Genomic DNA, 23,652 nt, shown 5'->3' on the forward strand with positions numbered 1-23,652 from the left:
ATAAAATATTGTACTTATCAAAAAAAAAAAAAACCATAGAAGGTTAATGTATATATCATTGTCTCCCATATCTTTTTGAAAGATATTGTATCAATTAACTGTCTATTAAGGTTTGAACCCCCAAAAAAATTGCCTTGTTACTTTCATTTCCATTGAAATTTGAAGAGTTAATGATTAAAAATACACCTAATTATGGATTTCAATTTTTTTTTTATTTCATCTTTGATTTATCGGACATGTGAATTTTTCTACTTAAACTATCATCAACTATTTATCAAAACACACTTTATGTCCTTCACTATCAATTGTTTAAACCATAATTTCCAACTCACTTCAGAATTATTAGGCCACGACTCTTGGGTGGCATACATCTTAATTCTCAATAAATATCACATATTTAATCGCTATAAATCCAACCAAGAAAAAAAAAACAAGAAAAGTTCAATGAATATATAGAACCAAAAATACTGTCTAATAAGTAGAATCAAACAAATGACGACTTGGCATACATCGTAAAACATAGTTGAAACGGCAGATTAATTAACGTCAAACACAATATTGGATTTCCACAAGAAACATTTTATTTTTCTCTTAAGAGAAAAAAAACATCTCAAATATCTAAAAGTTGAATTTCTTGAGTAGACACACAATCCAAATGTGCACCACATTTACAAGCCAAACAACAATAAAACCAACAACTCTTCCCAACTCCATTTTTACAAACATAACACATCACATCAACTTCAACCTCCTTCCCTACAAACAAGTTACTACTATTATAACACAACGTAAGAGGATGTTGATGATCTTCCCTCTCTTCAATCTCAGGCAACGAAGCACACTCCACATGAAGATCAAACTTACATTTATCACAATGAAAAGTAAATGCGTGCCCCGAATTCCCACATGCATCGCACGTGAATTCCCCGTCGTTGTACGGAGGAAAAAATCGGAGACTTAATGTGTGTTTCGGGTGAGACTTGTGTTTAATTTGCCTAGGCAAATCGAAACAAGAGTCGTGGAGGATGAAATTGCAGTTTATTTTTGTGCACATGTAGGCGGGTCCGCTAGAGAGATCGTGGTCGCAGCAGGAGCAAATGACTTGATCTTCTTCATCGAGGATATCGGAGATTTTTATTAATGGGTGGCGATGGCTGAAATGGTTGAATTCTTCCGTTGGAGGAATTTCCATCGTGTGATCTGATTGTAATTTGTAAAGTCAAACGTTCATGTTGTGTATTTAATATACGGGAGAATTGCATTTTTCGTCCCTTAGTTATCAACATGTTGGCAAGTTTGGTCCTTGTGAATAAATATGTGCTACCTTTAATTAATGTATTTGTGCGCTTTTAGTCCATCCACTAACATATTTTTGTTAAATTTTTTAAATGGAAAATAAATTAATGTAGCACCTTTCATGGTTTTTTTTCTCCACCTAGACTAACCAAGATTTGTGTTGCGTAAAAGCTTCAATAGGATTTTTTTTTTATGCTAAGAAAGAGCTTGAACCTGATCGTACTTCTAATTTAGAGTAAAAGATTCTTATTCATTTCATCACAACTCTTGTTAATGTCTTTTATGTTACTATAAGAAAGTAATGCTATACTTTCATCTATTATTTTGAGGTTGGAGCTTTGAAAATTTGTTAGCGGAGAGTTCATACAATTCTATTAATTGAAGGTTAAATATGTTCAGCAAGATATTATAGGGGTTAAACTAAATAAATTACTAACGATTAAGGGACCAAAAATAATATATTTTCAATTAAATTCTTGTTTTCCTCCTTCCGTTTTCACAAAGAACTGGCATAGTTAAGACCCAACTCCTAGTGCACTTCTATGAAAGTGACAATTTTGTTTGACTAAGTCAAGCTTATTTATGTCTAGTGGAAAGGTTCTTAAAGTTTGAGACAATTAAACTTTAATTATTCTTAAAATTGTATTAACTTATCCTCGAAAATAAGTATTTAAATTAAGTTTGTATTCCTCATATTAGAAACGGCAAGCTTGGTTTTAAAGGGGAAGTTGAAAAGTATTTTGAATTTGACTATTTCTTTTTAGTTTGATATTTATTAATTTTTGTACCAAGATAATTCCAGGTTCAAGAGATTAACAAAGTTAGATCCAAAAGATAATTTATTTTTTGGATTTTGCAAAGATAATGAAATATAAGAGAAACATTGTTTTGGGTATAATACTAATTAATTAAAGAGGTTTAGAACATTGCTTGAAAATGATCAAGATAATAATGGTGAATATGACCGTAAGAAGAGCAATCACAACCTAAATAATTGATACAATTGAGGCTAAATCATTACGATATCTATTACTCCCTCCGTTTAAAAAAGAATACCTCCTTTCCGTTTTAGTTTATTTTAAAAAAATGACTTCTTTTCTTTTTTGGTAACATTTTAATTTCAATTTTCCACGTGGCATGTTTAAAGCCACAAAATTGAAGGACAGTTTAGTACATTTGATATAATTTTAATTTAGGACCACAAAATTCAAAAGTCTTCTTTATTTTCTAAAATTTCGTGCCAAGTCAAATCAAGTCACTTTTTATAAAACGGAGGGAGTATCTACTTTGATCTAATCTTTATGAATATTTGATAATTGTCATGATGTAATTGATATATAGTTAAGATTATATTATTAAGATGTTATTCGCTTTAATCCGGTCATTATCACATTTGGCTTCTTAGTTTCTAATTAATCTGAAATGCACATTTATAACTGAATTCCAAAATTCAAACTCCCATTTATATGACATCTAACTTTTTTCCTCCCATGGGCCATGGCTATCCTATGTGAAAGTTGCCTACGAAGGAAATAATTTACTAAAATATATTTTTCTAGAAAATATTTTCTTGAAAAATAAATTAATATGACGCATACAAACTAAATTATAGTGTTAACTGTTAACTAGTAAAATATTATGGAGGCAAAATGGGATATGAAAAGTGGAGGTTCAGGAGTGGTCGGGAGCGGGATGGTCAAGGGGTGGGGTTGGAGGGATTGAATGGGTGGGACGAGATAGTAAACTTGAAATGTTATTAATTATCTGACTTGTTTTCCCTACTTCCATTAAGGAAGGCATTTTCCTCATTTGTATGGAACTTATATTCCTAGAGAAAATGTTTTTCAAAAGTTGAAACGGTCATCCCCAATAAATTATATACTTTGAAAGTCTCGAAAGTATATATACAACATGAGACTCTATCATCCCAAGCAAATTAAATATTTTGAAAGTCTCAAAAGTATATAAAACTAAGACTTTTGGATTACCAAAATGGTTGATAATCTTGAACATGAAGCAAGAAATTTATTTGGAATTCATTCTTAACATCCTTAAATCCATTTTCCAATTTATTTTAGGTTTTTTTTTTTTTGACTTTTGTAATCACTATTCATTCATTTACTTGTGTAAAAGATTTAAAATATCTTTAAATAAGTTAATACTTCATATTAATTGAATTTTGAAAGACAGTATCGTGATTATATTTTCATTTATTCGTGAATGAAACTTAAATATTTTCAAAATAGGTTCATTCTAAGACTTAATTATTTCCCAAAAATAGTATTATCATTATTTTTTTAATTTACTTGTCGTGAAGACTTTAACTATCTTCAAACATGTTTGATAATAATTTCCTAACAATACTATTATCAAAATATTCTATCTATTTTTTTCTAAGTCCTCCCACCAAATGACCAAATTACCCTTAACCATGCTCTAATTTTTTATGAAAGGTCAACAATGTGAACACTCAAGCATATTATATGTAGTTGACAAGTTGTCGCGTGTTTCATTGTGAAGACAAGCACTATATATTGGCATTCATTTTGGATCCTTTCGAAGACTTTTTTTTCGAAGTAAGTAAATTACTAAAAATGTTTATTCACGTCTAGATTAATAAGACTCACCTAATTATATCATACATGGATCTCGTTAAGGCAAGCTTATTAACATGTCCATGACAAGTAAACATCTCAAAAAGAAGAACTAGTTTATATAGTTATCTATGCAACTGCTTAAACTAATAATCAAATGAACTTCTAATTGGTCGATGCATGTTTTTTCACTACCATCAATTAAGTACCCCAAAGTTCTCATATTGTAGATAGCGAGACATACTTGTTTGACAATAATTAGATCATTATCTTATAACTACCTTACATCTTTCGAGTGTGGATTTATTTTGAATTCTATCAATGCGAAATATTTTGTGTATCAAACTATTTTTTTTCCTTATCTTTTAAATAACACGCACCTTAAATAGGACTACTCTTTTTGCAAGTCTTGAAAGGTCTATATCCCATGCCGAATTTGTGGAATTTGAAATATTACAATGACATTGATTACCCAAAAACCTTTGAGGATATGATACAGCTTTCAATGTCCCAAGATGAAAATACTCTTTACATCTTGTTCATTTCAACTCATTGCTTTATTTTATCAAATTTCCCAATAATTTTATATACCAAGGTGTTCATATATATATATATATAAATATATATCACTCTTAAGCTTTGGTAAAGCTTGATGTGCAGTTGCTCGAGATTAGCTAATGAATTGAACTCTTCATGTTTCATGGAAATTGAATAGACATCCTAAATTATTTTATTTAAAAAAAATACTTTATCATTAATTATATTTCGTCAACCCTATTTTTAATTCTAAAAGTCTACAAAGCACGTTCCTTCATGAATTCACCTTGTGAGTATTTTGACTTTTTTTCCCTCTTCAACCGCGTTAAATCACTAAAATGGACTTTGACTTTATTACCATTCCACCAAACAAGTTGTATTTAGAATTCATATTTCCCTATTTAGTAGTGAACAAATCGTAAACACATCGTTGAGTCTTACGATTAAAAAAATTAAGTTATATATAGTATATACTGACGATACAGTTTACCAAAATTAGTCCATTTAAATATTGAAGTGCACCAAACTAGAAAAGAGTTCTAGAGATGGGGAGGAAGTTAGAACCTCAACAATCCAATAACACAATAACTCATTTTAGTCATCCTCACACTTTAGAGCTAATTACTCATCAAAACTTTGCTCCATCACAGCTATGTTCAGGCTGCAAAATTCAAGCTAATGGATCAGTTTACACTTGCAAATCTTGCAATTTTTTCCTTCATGTTGAATGTTCCCAAATGCCACAGCAAATCAATCATCCATTTGATAAAGAACATAGTTTGACTCTCCTCCCAAAGTCGATTTACCCGGAAGGGAATTTTCGGTGTGATGCGTGTGGGGAAACAGGGGATGGATTTTCTTACCACTGCAACAGTTGTGGTATTGATCTTCATATACTATGTGCAGTTCTTCCACAATATATCACTCATCGATCTCATCGTCACCAACTTGAAATTCAATTTTCATCTCCTTACCCTAGTAAATCATTCCGTTGTGATATTTGCAAGAATATTGGAACCAAACAATGGCTCTATAGATGCCATACTTGTGGTTTTGATGCTCATTTGAATTGTACAAAGTTGCAAAGTCATTTCCATCAGAACCCAACAAGAAGTAGCAATTCTAGATCTGCTCCTGATCAGCAATATCAACATCATTGTGCAGGTAAATTTTTATCAGTACCAGGTGTTTTTATCAACTTATATTACTCCCTGAGGCGTATTCAAGATTTCGTAAGGATGGGTATTCAGGATTTCGTAAGAATGGGTGCATTATTACAAAAAGATACATCTAAGATATAAATTTGATCGGTTTAACCTTTTAAGTTCTTAACACTGAATTTATATGACAGAGTTCAGATTTTGAGAATAACGCGTAAATTTATGTCTACAGGGGTAGATCATATGAATCAGGAGATTAAAAACGAAATATCGTCCCTGGAAACTCTGCGAAAGCAAAGAGAAGATGAGGATAAATTGATGGCAGAAATGATCATGGGCGGCGTTAATCATGAGAATCAACGACTAAACGAACTGCTAGGCCGTACAAATCCAGGGATTAACAACGGAACTACTGCTGCACCGCAATTTGGGGGAAGTCAGAACAACGAAATGTCGTTCCCTGAAATTCTGCGAAAGCAAAGAGAAGATCAGGACAAAATGATGGCAGAAATGATCTCGGGTGCTAATTATCGGCAGAATCAACAACTAAGCTATCTCATAGCTGCTAGTTCTCTGAATAACCAAGCAATAAACCAGCAATTCAACCAAACACTTATGAGTTATGGAGGCTCTGCTGGTGCAGGACAAGGACAAATCCCAAATTTATACCAAAATACAATGGGTGCTGGTCTATTTAATACTGGAGCTGATTTTGCTGGTTTGGGTTTAAATGCATTGTTTGGAAATCTTAAATTCTGAAAATTACTTATTTCAGAATAAAAACGAATCTTATTTATTTCGCTTTGTGCATCTACAATGTAATTCTATTTTATAGTTGTTGTGAGTTTTTAATTTTATTGTTGATTTGAATAATGGAAGATGTATTATAATACTCGTATAAAAATGCAGGATTGTGTGGTCAACTACTTCTCCTCGCACCTTTTACTAGCTCTCCTCCCTTATCTGAGCTCACCATCACGCCGGGTAGCTTGCATCGGGCTCCAAACCTGACAAAAATCTATCTCCAGCCCAGAGTCAAACCATAAGCATGTGACATTACTTAAGTACCGATCAAAAATACATATTTCTGCGATTAAGTGCTAAGAATTCTTGAGTCACAGTCTTTCTTGCTCTAGTTCTTGTATTTTACCATTGAGATTTCTTATTCTTTGCTTTAGTTTAATATTCAGCTCATTTACTTTTTTATATTTGAGTTCATCGGAAAAATGTTGGGTATATAGTAAGAATTAATGGGAAATGAAGGGAAGAGGAATTTGAAAGGTTCTCTTATGCTTTATAGTAAGAAAAAAATCATTTCTCCCTCATTGGTGGTGGAAAGAAAAGTTCAAGTGTTTAAATAGATAAACACTTTTACTAGTTGTTAAAAAGATTGGAAAGAAGGACCCCCTTTGGCTTTGACTTTAGAAAATGATTGAGAGATTATTTTTTTGGCAAAGTTTGTTTTAATTATTTATTTAATTAATTAAATTAAATTAAATGGCCAAAACGTTTTAATTATTTAAACAATTAGCCGAAACGACCTAACCCAACTCGGATCCGTGCAACCCTGTGTTTAAAACATCTTTCCCGTTTTATTTGAATTTTCCACCATTAGAAATGACTGTTTTGAAAGGTTGTAACTTTCAGGAACAACCATGACCGTTCTGAAGGGTTGCAAACTTTCACGAATGATCGTGTGGTTTCTAAAAGGTTGCAACCTTTCGAAATCAGTACTTCTTGGCTATAAATACATGTGATTCCTCAGACTTTTCACTTACGAAATTTATGAATTTCTTCTTCTTCTGCACAAATTCATTATTCGTGTACTTTACTGCCATTAGTGCCTCGTTGACACCATTGTTTTAGGTATCAATACACTGGTGAATGGAATCGTTCTATCCTGGGAGGATATATTCCAATTCAAACATCAGATACGAGAGAAAAATAATTTCCTTAAGGGGACATTGTGCAGTCAGTGGGCTCGATTTTCTTTCCTTTCTGTTTCATACAATTGTTACAGATTTTGATATGTTTTACAGTCATTAGTTTCTGTTAATTAATATTTGTTCTTCATTACGTGATTCAAACTTTGGAATTTACTGTTTCTGCAAAGTTTTGTTATCAGTAGTATTATTGATTTAAAATACAATTTGCATAACAAAAAAATGGTTTGGTCGAAATTAATTCTTTTTTACCTAAATTGATTTAGAGTTTGTTTGACATTGCTGCGAAAAACGACCTATTCTTAAAAGCACTTTTTAAAAATAACTTTTCAGAAAAATGCTTTTGAAAAAAAAAAACAATTTGCATTTGACTAATTCATTTAAAAAATGTTTTTCATAAGCAAATTGTGTGTGACGATCTTTTTATAAAAATTGTTTTTGAGAGTCAAATTACGAAAAAGGACAACTATTAATGTACTTTTAATATTAAGATTATTTTATAGAGAGAAACTATGTTAAATATATATTATAAAAAATTTATTAAACTTTTATTTTTATTAAATTAAAATGTACATATATAAATTTTCAATCAATATTATACTCTTTTTTTTGGGAGGGTTGAAATCTTTAATTGTTATTTTTTTTCTCTTTTTCCTAACCTTACAAAAATATTGTTATTATCTTTTTACCAATTCTTTAAACTTATACGTAAAATAATATGTAAAATATAAAATAATAATATATAAACATGAAATAAAATATAAACTTTATAATATAAAAAATAAAAAAATTATTAAATTACATTTAACCAAACTTATGAGATATGTTAATTAATTAATAAGAGATGTATTGGTAAATATGTATATATGAAATATATTTTAGTCTTGAGAAAAATATTTTTTTGTTTTTGCTTTTTTTAAGAAGCGGAAATTTTTAGCTTCTTTCCAACAATAGAAAAAATGCTTCTGATTCTATTTAAAGACACTTTTATTGATTTGCTAAACGCGTAATTTTCAATAGAAGTGTTTTATTTTCTCAAAATAAGTACTTATGGTCTCCCAACAATAATATCAAACACGCTCTTAGTCCATTGATTTATCTTATTATTTTTCACACAAAATATATTGTGTATCAAATCGATTCATCGGTTTCGTGTAAAAGTAACTTTTTTTAAAAAGAAAAATAAATTGAATCAGTTTTTACTTGATTTTAATAGCGAGCAAAAATCTATAAATTATTGCATGCGAAATAACGCACAAAAATAAGAATAGAAAGATTGATAATAACGCATAAATTGAAACTGTTAAACGATCGAAATAACCCTCACGTGTTAAACAATTTTTTTTAGAAAGTAGCAAAATAAATATTTTAAATTCTATACACTCTACAACATAATAACACTCACATTATAAAAAAAATACTCATATTATAATTCTTCTGTTGAGTTTATGTATTATTAACTCCTGCATTACCATCATTGTATAATTTAATAGCCTATATTGCAATCTCCGCATTATAAATACCACCATAACATGTCTCTCAAGCAAATGACCATGTATTTCCTTTATCAAGTATCTACCCCCACCCCCTCCATTGGAAAAATAAAGGAAGAGAAATGAATGAAGGAAAAGAAGAAAATGAGATATAGTTCTCGATTTTGGCGTGTTTTTAACACTTATTTCATTTAAAATTGTTAACACGGATGAAGAAAAAAACCAAGAAATAAAATATAATAACTTCAAATGTGAGAAACAAATCATAAAGATCCCGTGATTATTAGGGCAATTACTTAGTTTCACAATTATTCCAATTATTCGTGCTAATCGTATAATTCCAATTTGATCTCTTATTCTATCACAATTGTTTGACTTTCTGATTAATTTGACTCATTCAACACATTCTCTTGGTGAAAAAGAACACACAGTTAATTATTATATGAAAGGCATAAAACTCTAAATGACACAAATTAGAAAAAAATAAAAAAAAAATAAGGAACTAGTGTATATTTCAATCAGCCATCCAAAATTTGAAATATAATGACCAGTCTCAAAACTTTCTGCTTGCAAGTTTGACATTGTGGGTAGGATATGGTATTATTCTTGTATCACATAATGCGCTCAATTCAATCTATTTATTCAGAATTGAATAAATAATATGTTTTATGGATCAATTTAAATTACGTAACAATCTCAATTAGACGGGTAAACACGGGCTGCTATTGTTAGCCCAAATCAATACTTGAAGCCTTGGTCCACCCACTTTGTCTCCCCTTCATCCAATTAATCATTTAAGTATTATTATGTATTGTTTTTGCTACTATTATTGTTTTCCTTTTTGTCTATAGAATGAAAAATTAAAGCTCTTTAAATTGTGAGGTTGCCCAGTGCACGTGTGTCTTAAGGCGTAGAATGTTTTGTTAACAAAATTTTAATCCTTTATTTTAATTAAGATAAAATATAAGTGTTAAAGAAAGTAATTTTGAAACGAGCAACTTAGGTTACAATTCATTTTTTTAATTCAAATCTCTTCCTACTGTTACACTTTAGGGCCTTAAGTAGGTAGACGGTAATGTAATACTCTTTTCGTTTTTATTTACTTGTCAAATATTTTTTAATTTTATTTCTCAGTTACCTGTTATTTTTGAGAAATCAAGGAAGGACAACTTTTTTCTTCTTATTATATCATATTTATTATCATTGAGTTAATATTTTTGAAAAATATACTCCTTTTGTTCACTTTTACTTGTTATTTATTCCTAAAATAAATTTTTATTTTTATTCGTCACTTTGATATAACAAGAAAAGACAATTATTATTTTTTTTCCATGTTTTATCCTTAACATTAAATACTATTCTCCATATTATTGTTAAAGATCCAATACTTTTACATAGTTAATAGAGATGGTATGATAAAATATCTACATCAATAATTATTTTCTTAATGAATGTGTCAAGTCAAATAATGACAAGTAAAAATGAACATGAGTAAATATAATTAAGACAATATCAATTATAGGGACAAATTTATTATCTCAATCATTATTTTTTACTAATATGTATGCTAAATAAAAAGAATAATAAACTTAAATAACGCGGTTCCAGCTCTTGTTATTTTAGGACAATTTTTTTGCGGTTAATTATTTCCACTAACCCAAAGGTGCGCGAAAGCCATGACCTTACCTTTTCTTCTTTGTGAGGCGCGGGCCGGCGCTTTCTCCATTTCTTTCTTTCTTCTTCCTCGGATACCCTGATGATGGTATAATGCCATTTCTTTTTCTTTCTTTACAGTCTTAAAAGGTATCCCCTTCGTACCACAAGAACCACTGGATGGCGGATGTATCAAGAAAACCATGGATTTTCTTCATTCACATGCTTCAATTTCATCTTTCTTGCAGATTTTTAATCAATTCTTGAATCGGGTTTTTCATTTATCTTGCCCTCTTTTTTTGGGGTCCCTTTAAGCCCTGTTTTATGAGTTAGTACTTGACTTTTTTTGTGTTTTCTTTAGGCAAAATCTAGCCTAGTAAAGGGGTCTGCTTTGTTGTTCTGGATAAAGGGTATATTGGGAATTAAGTGGGATTAAACTGGATGTCTGATAATTTGATGGATGATATTGTGATGGATCTGGATTTGAACCAAGAACCTTTGGACCCATCTTCTGGTTCAGCTTTAGGATTAGGGTCTTTGTTGAGTGATTTAGAATCTGCTCATAGTAGGATAGAGGAGAGAATTAGGCAGCTTGAGGCTGTTACTGCTAGAGCTTTGCAGCGCCATAGGTGGCGTCAGGCTCGGAATACTATTGATACTGGTAATATTTCGGTTGACCCTGTAGTCAATGTGGATAGTGAGATGCAAGGTCAGAATAGGGTGAGCAATTCGGATATGGTGGAAAGGACTGTTGAGAGGGGAAAAGGATGCAAAAGGGATAGTTCCCATTTGGTAGCAAAGGCATTAGAGATGGATTTAGTGGTTAATAAGGTAGATGATGATAGTGGGAGTTTTTTCGACTGTAATATATGCTTGGATATGGCGAAAGAACCTATCTTGACCTGTTGTGGACACTTATTTTGCTGGCCATGCTTTTATCAGTTACCTTATGTTGATTCAACTACAAAGGAATGTCCTGTCTGCAAGGGAGAGGTTGCAGATGCAAATGTTACTCCAATTTATGGTAATGGAGATGGTGAAAGCATAACAGAACTGGAGTCTGGTCTGAAAATACCACCACGGCCAAAGGCACGTCGAATAGAGAGTGTTAGACAGCAGCGTGCAACTCAGGGTTTATCTCACATACCGGTTGCAGAAGCACTAAGAAGAATTAGGACTAGTATTGGATTTGGGAACCACCCGCAGCAACAGGACAACGGTGGAGTTAATTTGAGTTTTGGTAGCAACTCTAATGTGTTGCAAACTGCTGATACCTTAAGCAGTAGGAGACTACGTTCCCGTCTTTTTTCTAGGGTGCTGTCAGAAGGTGCTGCGTCCCTTTCATCAGAGTTAGATAATGCACAACGGATGTTTGAGGGCCTTGCAGCATCATTCAGTGATCGGCTTCTCCAAAGAAGTAATGTTGATGTTATACCAGCTGTTCATGGAGCAACAGGTGACGGTGATTCTTTCAGAAGAGATGCTGCTCTCATACAGTCAAGTTATCAAACTCTGGATGCAGTTGCAAGGACAGGTTCCACTGCATCTGTCCCATCATCTTCTCAAGCAAATGAAGTTTCTGTCGCTGCTGTTCAGTTGGAAAACCTTACAACTGATACTGGTGATCTGCCTGCCATACGATCTTCCTTGGCTTCCAGGAGAAGAAACATTTTGTCAAGGCTTTCTGATGTAGATCTCCGTGAATCTAGAAGAAGAAGATTGAATTGATGGCCTTTGAATGAATAAGGTATAGTTTCCCAGTTATTCTCTCTACCCAATTATCACCTTGCCAATGCTTGTCATTTTCATTCCATCGTGTTTTGTGCTAACTCTAACGCGGTTTGGGTAGAAACAATTCCCAAATATCAACAAAGTATCAGCATTGCCTTTGACTCCTGTTGGAAGTGTATTTCTACAACATGTTTAGCTTCTTCTAGTTTTGGAATTCACTAGCACAGTGAATTTGCTTGGTAGGAGGCTTCCTCAACAAATAATCAACTCTTGCTTCATGTATTAGGTACTTTTGTTAAGAACCAGTATGAAGTATGAATTCTATCTGCTTGTTCTACACATTTGATAAACATTGTTGATTGTACAATGGAAATTCCCATTTGATAAATTGTAACTTTAGTTTTCTACTTTGTTTAGAAGTAATCTTGTGCATTTTGGAATTTATTTAGTGTTCACATTGGGTCTAAATGAGGAAAAAATAAATATTGAACAGAATCTTTCAAGGTCATTCATAATAATATCTACTAAACTAAACCATGATTTCATAAAACTGACACAGTGCTTACAAATCCTCACATATCAACACGGTTGTTACAAATCCTTTTGACTAACCTCAAGTTGAAGTGAAAATATTTATATTGTCCTACTTATATAATCAATTATGGGACATCAAAAAGATTATATAAGGATATCTACTAGACTACTAGTTGGTCATTTCAGTCGGGTAAAATTGGTAGCAACACATCCGACACAATTTTTGTCTAAAAAGTTGGCTACATTTATGTTAGTGTTTCACTCTTTCTTGAAATGTAGAATTGGAAGTGATATGTAGACCTGTTTGATTATCACAAATCAGTTTCATATATTCATCTCTATTAGATTTCATCTCGTGCAGAAGCTCTTTAAACTATAACCTGCTAGAGCCACTTGATACTTTGCTTCTTCATTCATATTTTCTTCTGCTGATCATTTGATCATCACATCTTATTTCTTTCTTTTAAAAGATTAGATCAATTCCAATTAAAATACATAGCATGAAGTTGATCATCTCTTAGAAGGAGATTCATCCTGTTTGCTCCAAATAACCTATATGCATTTTTCCTGTCTTGATACAATATATTTTGTTCCTGAGATTCTTTGATATATCTAAAACTGTTAATCGTCGCATTTCAAATGACTCTCAGTCTCACAGAGAGTTAGAAGAGTGGGGGAGCTACTGTAATAGAAAAAGAGATATCAAGTTGTGTAATTATAGGACAAATGAATTCGTCAACAAGTACTCATTACTGACTGGAGTGTTTTAGAGGCTCCCTTTCTCAATGTACATGATTTGAGTCTATAGATTATTTGTATGTTTACAATCCACCGTACTAGTATTTTCCAGTATATCCAATGCCTAGTCCTTTTGCGAAGTGACCATATCATAGTTACTAAACGGAACCTGGATACTTCATTTATTTAGTCCAACCAAGCCAACCATAAATTATTCTAATTGATAATAGTAATATGATTGTGCTACCTTAATACCTAAGTTCTAAAGTGTTTTCAGGTCTTTAGTTTGAATATGTATGGTGAGATGCTCTTTAGGTAAGGAATGTATTCATGATTATCTCTTATTAGGTTGATATCATCAATATAGAAATCTAAGACAATAGGTTATCGAAAAATAAAATCTTAAAGACAATATGTTAGCATGAGAAGAATGCTTGTAAACCATGGAATGATCTGCTTCCCCTCGAGCATGTCAAATTGTTGGGCAATGAAACAAAAATGACAAAATCATATCCTTAGAGATTGTTAAGGATTGCTGTAGCCAAGACACTAAACCAGAATCCTTTTGACCAACAAAACCTAGTAGTTGCTCTCCAATAGGCATCTTCTGAAAGTCCACTGGCTGCAGGAACTTGTCCTACTTATTTTGAGACCGAAGAAACATTAGTCTCACGAGGACCAGGAGGCAAACAAGATGCAATTTTGGTCACCTGAGAAAAAAAGTATTACTGCAATCAGAGTTGTATATTTTGAGTATACCCTTAGCGATCAGTCAACCTTTATAGCTATAAATAATATCATTTGGTTCCATTTTAACTGTTAACACCCAAGAATATCTGATTGTAATATTACCATGTGATATAGGAACTATTTCTTTACCTATATTGTCGAACAACCATCTTAAACTTAACTTGGCAACTAGGATTAACATTTGCTTCTGCTATAGTTTTTGGTATTGGGACAGTGGAAAACTTTGTAACAGAAGTGTGTTAAAGGTCATAAACAGTGAAAATTTAACAAGTTATTAATAAGATGAGGACTGCAAGTGGATTAAGTACATTATCGAAGCACAATTGGAAGATTCATGATGAGTAGTTGATGTGATGATCTTCAATCAAGAAATAAGTCGTAGGAGCAGTCTGTTTATCTGTATCATAAGAGGAAATATCAATTGGGTTAGCAAGGGAGTAAGCTCAAAGAGGATTCTTTGGAATAGGAAAATAAGACAATCTGGTTTCGTCAAGGTAGGAAATAAGACAATCAGTTTTCTTGTATAGAAAATCCACAGGGAGAAGCCTTAAGTTAGCTTCACCATTGCTGGCAATGCAAATTATAAAAAGCAGTCAAAGTTGGTGAGTTTTTTGGCACATATTCTGACAAGAACTTTCTGAGATTTTCTAGCTTGACTAGATGCAACTGTTGTGAAAGATGTTTAAGATGAAAAGTACAATAGATCTCTGCTTTCAACACTAGAAGCTACGAATAACTGCTTGCTTTCGACTTTCCGTCCATTGATCCCGTGTAGTTTCCTTTCTGTATTATGGTTACAATTGAACTGTCAATAACAACATACCTAGTGAAATCCTACAAGTGAGGTCTAGGAAGGATAGAATGTACCCAGACCTTACCACTATTTCGTGGAGGTAGAGAGGTTGTTTCCGATTGAAATGTCAATAGTGCATTTCAATTGGATAGATTCATTTTCTAGGCAAACCAAATGAGAGATAATAGGAGCTGTTTCCACAACTTGGGCATTAAACTTGTTTGAAGAAATTTATGCAAAAGGAAAACATGTTTGGATATTTGTAGTTCTTTCTTAAAAGATTTGTTAGCGATTAGCGAATGGAAGAAAAAAACTTTTCTTTGAGAAGTACTATTTCTTTGAAATAATGTGAACATGTTTTGAAAATACATTTTCTCAAGAATTTGAATATTTTGCATTAATGAGTAGAATAAATGCTATCTGAATGTGACTTGGCTTTGATACCAATTGTAACGATGATATTGTCCGCTTTGGGTCTAGACATGTACGGCTTTAAAACGTGTCACTAATTGGTAAGGTCTACTTACTTATATACCCAACATCTCTCTTATGTTTTGTTGAGGTAAGACTTCTAATCTTAAGTTGAGGTGTGACATATCTACTCTTACGAGCATTGAACCCTTGTCTTCGATACCAGGCCTTGGGCTGTGTCAATGTTTCAATAGTTTATATTGAAGCAGATGGAAGAATGATGTTACGGAGTGCTTCGTCAGATTTCCCGAATTCGAATTTTAGTTAGGATGGTAAACAAAAAAAAGAAAAAAAAGGCAGAATGGCAATTCATGTTTTAGAATATTATAAGAATACATGCACAAAAATACTCCTTAAATGATCTATCGATTTCTTTAAGAAAAATGCCCACTATGGAAATGTTCGTTTTGAACATTTTCCATGAATTCCTGGGAATAATATGTAGCTTTTGTTGTTTGACCGTTACATCGAAAATATTCGAGTACAATATTTACCACGACTTTATCACATATTCCCAAAACACCAACACCTGATCGATGGTATGTATCCTCTTACAGAATAAAAAGAAAAAGAATAAAGGGTGTGTTCGGTATGGAAGAAGATATTTTTGTAAGAATTGGGGGTAGGGGATGGGAAATGGGGGAGAGGATTACGAGGATAGGAATTGAATTCTTATCAGCAAGGTGAAAGTCTAGGTAGTCAACCAACTGAGCCTTTAAGATTTCCCATTTTCTCTATTTGATTGGTCAAAAAAATTGAAAAATATTTTCTCTAGGAAATCAAGCTCTTAAAAAAAAAAAGGAAAATGACTTCTCTATGAGTGTTATTCCACATTGATCGTGTCCTCTCCACCCTCCAACAAGCTTTATTTTCACTCTTGCTCATGTATCTTGATTCCCACCATCTCCACCCCAACTCTCATAATATTTGTCTAGATTATTATTGATTATATACAAATACGTTTATTTAAAAAAAAATTGCTTACGTAACAAACAAAAAGAAAAGAAATTGACTTATTTTTCTTCCTACAGAGCACACTAAAAATAAAACTGTATTTGGAGTTTAACTAACTTTACGTTAAATAATTACAAAGTGCTGCTTACTAATTAACGCTGAAGAAATAAAATAAATGCAAATAGATGAAAAGGAAAATTTACATTATTAAGCAACCTAACTAGAATATTTACTCAATTTAGTTATAATTTTAAAATATTACGAAGTCTATCCAATATTTTCATTCTCCTAAAATTTGTCACTACTATTCGCTCGTCTTTTTCCTCCCTCTCTCTCCATTCTCATCGACATTCTTGTGAAAAAAGACTTATAATTATCATGTGTGTCTGAGGTGGGATTTCTTGGATAGGTGGAAAATTTGAGAGAATTTGAAATAAGGTTTGTATGACTGGTGATAGAGTCAGCAAGGGTCTCATATAATAAGTAATAAAGTATGTATCTAGACACAAATACACTGCATATATATTTGAAGAGATACATATGGTTATCTCTGTATCTCTTATCTTCTTCTTCTTAATGATCAATATACTGTAAAGATACACTAGATATTTGATGCCGAATTCATACAAACCAGATACGTGCTCTCAAATTGATATTAAACACATAGATAGACTCGTAGAATTTGATACAAGCTTAGGTATATATAATAAGATACATTTTTTCATATTTTATTGGATACACTCGTAAAATTTGTTATTAGATACACTGATATGTTAAATTGTGAAACGCAGATATAAAGAGGAAAAGAGAGGAAATAGTGAGAAAAACAGTGTATCTTAAATACAATTGCATAGCGTGTCAGATGTTATAATACAAAAGTAATATTGGACAACTTATACGTAATTATTGAAACTATCATTTCATTAAGTAATTAATACCTATAGTATTTCTCAATCAATAATCGAAACTTGTAGAAAATAAAAAGGATCATTTGGGCCATATCTCTAAGCTGGCTCTATAAAGATAAACAAACAGTAGTTAGTTAGCCCAATCTCATAATTATCTTTTTATCCAAACAATAATTGTCAAAAGAAAATTATTTCTAATATAACTTTATTTCCATCCACTTTATTCGATAACTCAGAAACCTTTTTTTTTTATAATGGGTTGTTACCATCAAAGAGTTGACATGTAATATTTTTGGATAAAATTTGCCCACCAATAAGCAACATTATATTGGATATCTTTGTGAAGAAGTTGTAGTTGTTGGTTTTGTTTGTTTCAAAAAGATACATTGTGATCGTCAACTTGTTTTTCCCTTTACATGTATATTCATGTCATCATCATCCACTATACAAGTGACCTAACTTTTTATTATTCTCTCTTGTTCATTTCACATGGTACATATGCATTACCAGTTTTCCATGAATCGAGTCGCATTCAAGATTTTTACTTTTATGAATTTAACTGTAGATATTTTTAATATAGATTAATCGTTATATCCTTAAGGTTATAGATTCATAGCTATAGTATTTATTATGATTTTTGTGATCTGTAAGCTAATTTGATAAGTAAAAATTCCTTTATACCATCTATAAAAGTTAATAATCTAAAAAGTAATGGATAATGCATCAATGTATATCATTTTCCCCTTTTATCAAAGTGATACGTTTGAACAACAAGGATTGTGGTGTAGTAGTAAATATTCTTTCATTCTTAACGAGTGTTCTCGAGTTCGTAGCTATGGTGTTGCCTTTATTAGGGAGCATTTAACCCCCAATATGAGACTTTCTTATGTAAATCTGGATTTAATCGAGTTCCAATGAAAATATTGGATGGAAAGAAAAGTGATACGTTTGGATCTTGTAGGTTGATTATATATGACTTCTAATTCTTTACATAATAGTATATGATTGAGCATTCCATTAGGTGTCTTATACACTTGTATATATGTAGTAAAACATAGGTTATATGAGATAAACTAGTAGCTAATAGAATAATGTTGATCCAATAAACCCTCCAAAAAAAAATGATTTTAGATGGAAATATTATTTCTATGTAGTAATGTGGGGACAAAAAAAGGGCGAAATGTTGTGAGGACCATATAATAATTATATATAATGATAGTGATGATGAGGAAGAGGGGGAGGGGACTGACAAAGAGGTAAGAATGGCTTTTTTATTTCTTTTGATGATTGTACAAAAAGCTATCCACGTGATTGCCCCCACCACATTTGTCACACGGGATTACCATCTCAACATTTCTCGTACGTCTTTGATCAGAGATCTCAATTTTAAACTTCTTTGAATATAAAGTCGTCTTTGTTAAGTTTGAGAACACATCAATCTTTTTATCAAAAAGTTTTTATATTCATAACTTAAATTCAAGACATCTAATTAAGAAATAAACAGCCTTATCCACTATATCATATATATTTTATCATATTAATGTGAGAATAATTGCAACTTATAATATTTCTGGTACAATTTTCAAATATTTAAATTTTAAATTAAATTAATCTAATTTTAGTTGAAGTAATTCTTTGTTCCCCCTTTGTATAGTTGTAGTACTGCACTCTGGGATGCGTTTGGTACCAAAGAAACAGTTTCTTGTATTTGAACTTTCATTGGCACATAATTGTTGGCAGAAGTGCTTTGAATGTGCGTTAAGTCTCTACTTATTTTTTACTTTCATGTATATTTATAATTTACCTGTTCAAATATGATAGGTTTCTTATTATAATTAGTTCCTTGTTTGAAGTAGTATTTCAAGCTCCTGAGAATGGAAAAATATTGTTAGGACTTGAGAACGTCATCCCAAAAATGAACAAACACAAAACTCCGTCAAATACAGTCAAGTAAAATATTGAAACTCCTATATTACCATCTATACATAATACTACGTGACTCATGAGTATGATATTTATGTAAGCATTCTTTTATTTTATGACTGCAGTCTTTAAACTAGTAAATAGGTTCAGCTTAACCAGACATGCTAGTCCAACAATTTGTTTAAATATAAAATTCAATTATATATTAAGTTGAATTAATTTTATCATATTCTATCAGTGTTCAAATATATCCCCTATTAAAATAAAAAATAGTTTGAATTTTAATAGTGAACGAACTTTATCATTATTCATTCCGTCATAATTTTTATTGGTATGTATGATGATTCATGCGTTGATGAATTCCGCTAAAAAGAGACAAAGCAATAACGAGGATTGACCGAGAGTCACGCGTGCGTGCCTTACGACTGCTGACCCGACTTTCTCCATTCTAATTATTTGACTTTTCCTTCTCTAATATCTTCCCCTTTTTTTGGGTTAATTCCACTATTCACTTAATGTTTGGTGAAATTTAAGTTGCTTGGATTTTTTAAAAATATTATCGTATTTAATCGGATCATGATAGGATGAAATTATCAGGCTTTGATAATTGCAACCTCAAACAAACAATTATTAATGAATGTACATTCTATGTATGTAATCATCATGGTAAGATGAAGACTCTATCTCAAAGGAAAGGTCAAAACCTCTAATTAACTTGTATTGAATTTCAAATTGTACTGAGAATGACAATCAATTTACAAGATTCTTTAAATATATGTTTTCATCATTTACATATTGTATAATTAAAAAATAATAAAAACTATTTTCCTCATAATTATTGACCATGTAATATATGTTTATGTTTATTGAAGAAATAAGTTAATTTGACATCAGAATGAAGTATTTATATATATAAAGAAGAATTAAAAGGATTTTAAATTACTACTACACAAGTTGGTTGTCCGAATATTCTAATGATTGCAAATGTTGGAGAGCTGTCCCCTTCATACTTCTCTGCATCAAATATTAAAGTTCTCTTCTCACACCTTTTGCTTTTTTCCTTTATTATTACAAATAAATATACACAAATATGTTACTATCATATACGAATACAAATTATCATGTAGAATATTATATAAAATGTTTGTATTCCAATATTTTTTTATCAAACCTTTCTAGTTTGAGTCCTTCGGGCTATAAATTTTTATTTTTTTTAAATATGAATATCGAACATCATTAAAAAAATACGGAGAATTGTATAATAATTGGTCCCACAGACATTTACACAATCTAGAGATTTAGTAATGTTGGATTTTGAATATTCCAGTGAGTTCACGTGGGGTTTCCCCACCTTTTGCTTGTTTTACTCTAATACTCACGTGTTATTCTTGACTTTATTAATGAACTTCACGTGACTTCCCCCCACCTCCACCTCACTTTCTTAGTCGCTATCCTAACTTCTTTTTCTTATAATCTAATAAAACAAAATATGGTCCTAAATTATGTGAGATATAATAAATTTATTCTTCATTAAAAATATCTCATTTTCTGTTCCTAACGAAAACTACCGTTAAAAGGATAAACTTAAATCACTTGTAAAGTTCAAGAATAAACTTTAGGAATTTTAAAAAAAATATATATACCCCAACATAATACTTTCGATTATTTAAATTTATTTATCTGGTTATGATCAGTCATTAAGTTTAAAAATAAATATAACTTATGAATCGTTCATTTTTAAATAGGGTCAAAAAAGTTAAGATAAATAAATTGAAATAAAAATAATATATTAAATCCATTTAGCCATATTTTTCGTTTATACTCAGACAATCAATTTTTCTTTTGTTTATAATATTTATCCATACAGTTTACACTATTATATACTTCCCGTATATAATATATCAACTCTGTCTAATAGTATATATTACACATTTTTATATTGTCATAAAAAAAATCTATACTTAAAGAAAAGTTGAGTTTCGTCTTATACAAATTTCGACCATAAAACTTCATTAAAAAATAAGTCAAATCATCATCAAATAACTTTAAATTTTAATCACAATTTTAAAATGACATACAAAACAAATACAATCATCGATTTGTCAAAAATCTCAACAAATGAGTTTTCACAAAAAAATTTAAATCAAACAATGAATTTTAGAGTTTTTATTTTAATTCATCTAATAATATTTAAATTTGTGGTGATAAACATGAATCATTGAAAAAAATTATAAAGCATACTAAAAAAGATTAAAGAATTAATATTTTTTCTCCAAAAATGTTTTGTTATATTACAAATATAATGAGCTAAATAGGGTAAGCTCTGAAATATGGGTTCATTTTGAAAATAAATCCTTTCGTTGTTGCGGTTCGCACATATATTTAAAAGGAATACTCCGAGCCAAGGGCAATGAAAAATGTTGGTTATGAATTCGATTAAATTCATTATTGACTTTGATTCAATTTTTTATTTTAAAAATAATAAAAAATATACATATTATTAATTTAAAATACAATAACTTAAGTAAGATTTCGCTTTTCCATGAGCCACTTGAACAATAACATAGAGTAAAGACGAGTCTTTTTTTCATATAGGATAACAGTATTCTATATTTTAACGTAATTTATGGCCTATAAGCTGAACGTTTTTGTATTAAAAAAATGAAAACTTATAAAAAATCACTCCTTACATTTAATTTATTTATTTGGTTTTAATCCAACACACTCGTAAAGATGATTTTATAATTTTAAATTAAAAATATGTAAAATGTATCAAAATATCTTTTTAATATTATGATTTTAAACATATTACTCTATAAAAAAACTAAACTTTATTTTTGATACAAAATAAAAATAAAAGAAATAAATCAAAACGAAAACATAAGGATAATAGATTAAAGTATTTTTTTTTTCTGAACAAACGCCAAAAATTGAAAAGGTGTTGGGAAGTACGAAAAAAAAAAAGAAAAAAAGTTCATTGGAAAAAAATAAAATAAAATAAAGTAAAAAAATGCTCGTATCTTCATGGGTATTTTCAAAAAAAAAATATAGATGCACCCAAACCCAGTAACCTTTTATTTGCTTTTTCCCTTCACAAGTCAAACCAAAACGTCATCTCTCTCTCTCAAATCTACTTTCATGCAAAGTCAAATCACGCATGCCCTGACAATCCAACACTTGAAATTCCCTTTTTACCCTTGTTATTAACCTACTAACATTGCCCTGTGCAGGCTATTAGTAGGGTTAGAAATGTCAATTTGTTATTTTGTGCTCTAATTAATCTCCTTGAAGATTTGTAGCAGAGAAGCTATTAGGATCTTGTGGTAGGGGGGACTCTGCTACAAATCATTAAACAGTTTTTTAGTGACAGAATGTTATTGGCCCAATGAAATATATAATGTTACCAATAATAGGTTCATCTTATTAATTTCCTACTACACCCTTCTTTAATTTTTGGCATTTATGTCTTGTCAACAAATTAATTAATTAATGTGATCAAAGATTTATCAAAAATAATCTTATTACAAGATAGAGATGGAATCATCATATAGTGGCGCATTCAGAATTTTTATAGATTTATTTATACTTTATCTTCTTTCAGATCTTGTTTGGTGAAGTTTTTATATTGATCGATTATGTTATTGTTGTAGTATTCGACCCAACTATTAAGGTAAGTATTTTTTACCCCCTCTCTAAGAGCTCACAAGTTGTTGCTCCTAAAATAGGTCGGACACTCAATCTTAAAATCGAAAGCAAAAAATCTTATCAATCGAGCAATTTTCTCTTATCATGTTAACTCGAAGATATATCATTTTTTTTCAACAGAATTTTCCTATTAAGAAAGAATTTAACAAGCTTTGTCACTTTTATTTGTTGGAAAATAAATAGACAAAGAAAGAATTAATCTATTTTTTTGTTTTTCTTCTTGGTATTTGGAGCCTACATTGAAGGTCTGACTGAATTCAAATTGAGTACTATAGGGTCCATTCGGCAGGTGATACTCTCAATATGATTTTCTTCATTTCTAGGGCTCGAATTCAAGACTTCTGGTGAAAGATGAAAGAAATTCACCACTACCCCAACTCTGATATTTTTTGGGCTTTAATTCTTAATGATGTGAAGACAAATGATTATTCAACATTCAAAGGAAACAATATTTATTGCAAAAGAATAA

General features: G+C 30.8%; 2 protein-coding genes across 3 annotated transcripts; both read left to right on the forward strand.

Annotated features, from left to right (window-relative positions):
* Positions 1-4,904: 4,904 nt before the first annotated feature.
* LOC125842817 (uncharacterized) lies at positions 4,905-6,460 on the forward strand. The gene is made up of 2 exons (XM_049522123.1): positions 4,905-5,591; positions 5,820-6,460. The coding sequence occupies exons 1-2, from the start codon at positions 4,973-4,975 to the stop codon at positions 6,344-6,346; spliced, it is 1,146 nt and encodes a 381-aa protein (XP_049378080.1). The 5' UTR covers positions 4,905-4,972; the 3' UTR covers positions 6,347-6,460.
* A 4,217-nt stretch (positions 6,461-10,677) lies between these two features.
* Positions 10,678-15,940, forward strand: LOC125872266 (uncharacterized). 2 transcript variants are annotated; one of them, XM_049552989.1, is made up of 2 exons: positions 10,678-12,423; positions 15,860-15,940. In XM_049552989.1, the coding sequence occupies exon 1, from the start codon at positions 11,118-11,120 to the stop codon at positions 12,402-12,404; it is 1,287 nt and encodes a 428-aa protein (XP_049408946.1). In that variant the 5' UTR covers positions 10,678-11,117; the 3' UTR covers positions 12,405-12,423; positions 15,860-15,940. The 2 variants fall into 2 exon arrangements, with proteins under 2 accessions (XP_049408946.1, XP_049408939.1); XM_049552982.1 differs by lacking the exon at positions 15,860-15,940 and adding an exon at positions 12,526-12,800.
* The last annotated feature ends 7,712 nt before the right edge of the window (positions 15,941-23,652 follow it).

This window comes from Solanum stenotomum, chromosome 1, assembly GCF_019186545.1.
Source record: "Solanum stenotomum isolate F172 chromosome 1, ASM1918654v1, whole genome shotgun sequence".
Lineage (NCBI taxonomy): Eukaryota > Viridiplantae > Streptophyta > Magnoliopsida > Solanales > Solanaceae > Solanum > Solanum stenotomum.

What these genes read in the sequence shown, in the direction of transcription:
- LOC125842817 (XM_049522123.1), top strand. Translation starts at nt 4,973, where the DNA reads ATGGGGAGGAAGTTAGAACCTCAACAATCCAATAACACAATAACTCAT. An exon ending in ATATCAACATCATTGTGCAG is followed by an intron (nt 5,592 to 5,819) that starts GTAAATTTTTAT and finishes TTATGTCTACAG; the next exon opens with GGGTAGATCATATGAATCAG.
- LOC125872266 (XM_049552989.1), top strand. Translation starts at nt 11,118, where the DNA reads ATGTCTGATAATTTGATGGATGATATTGTGATGGATCTGGATTTGAAC.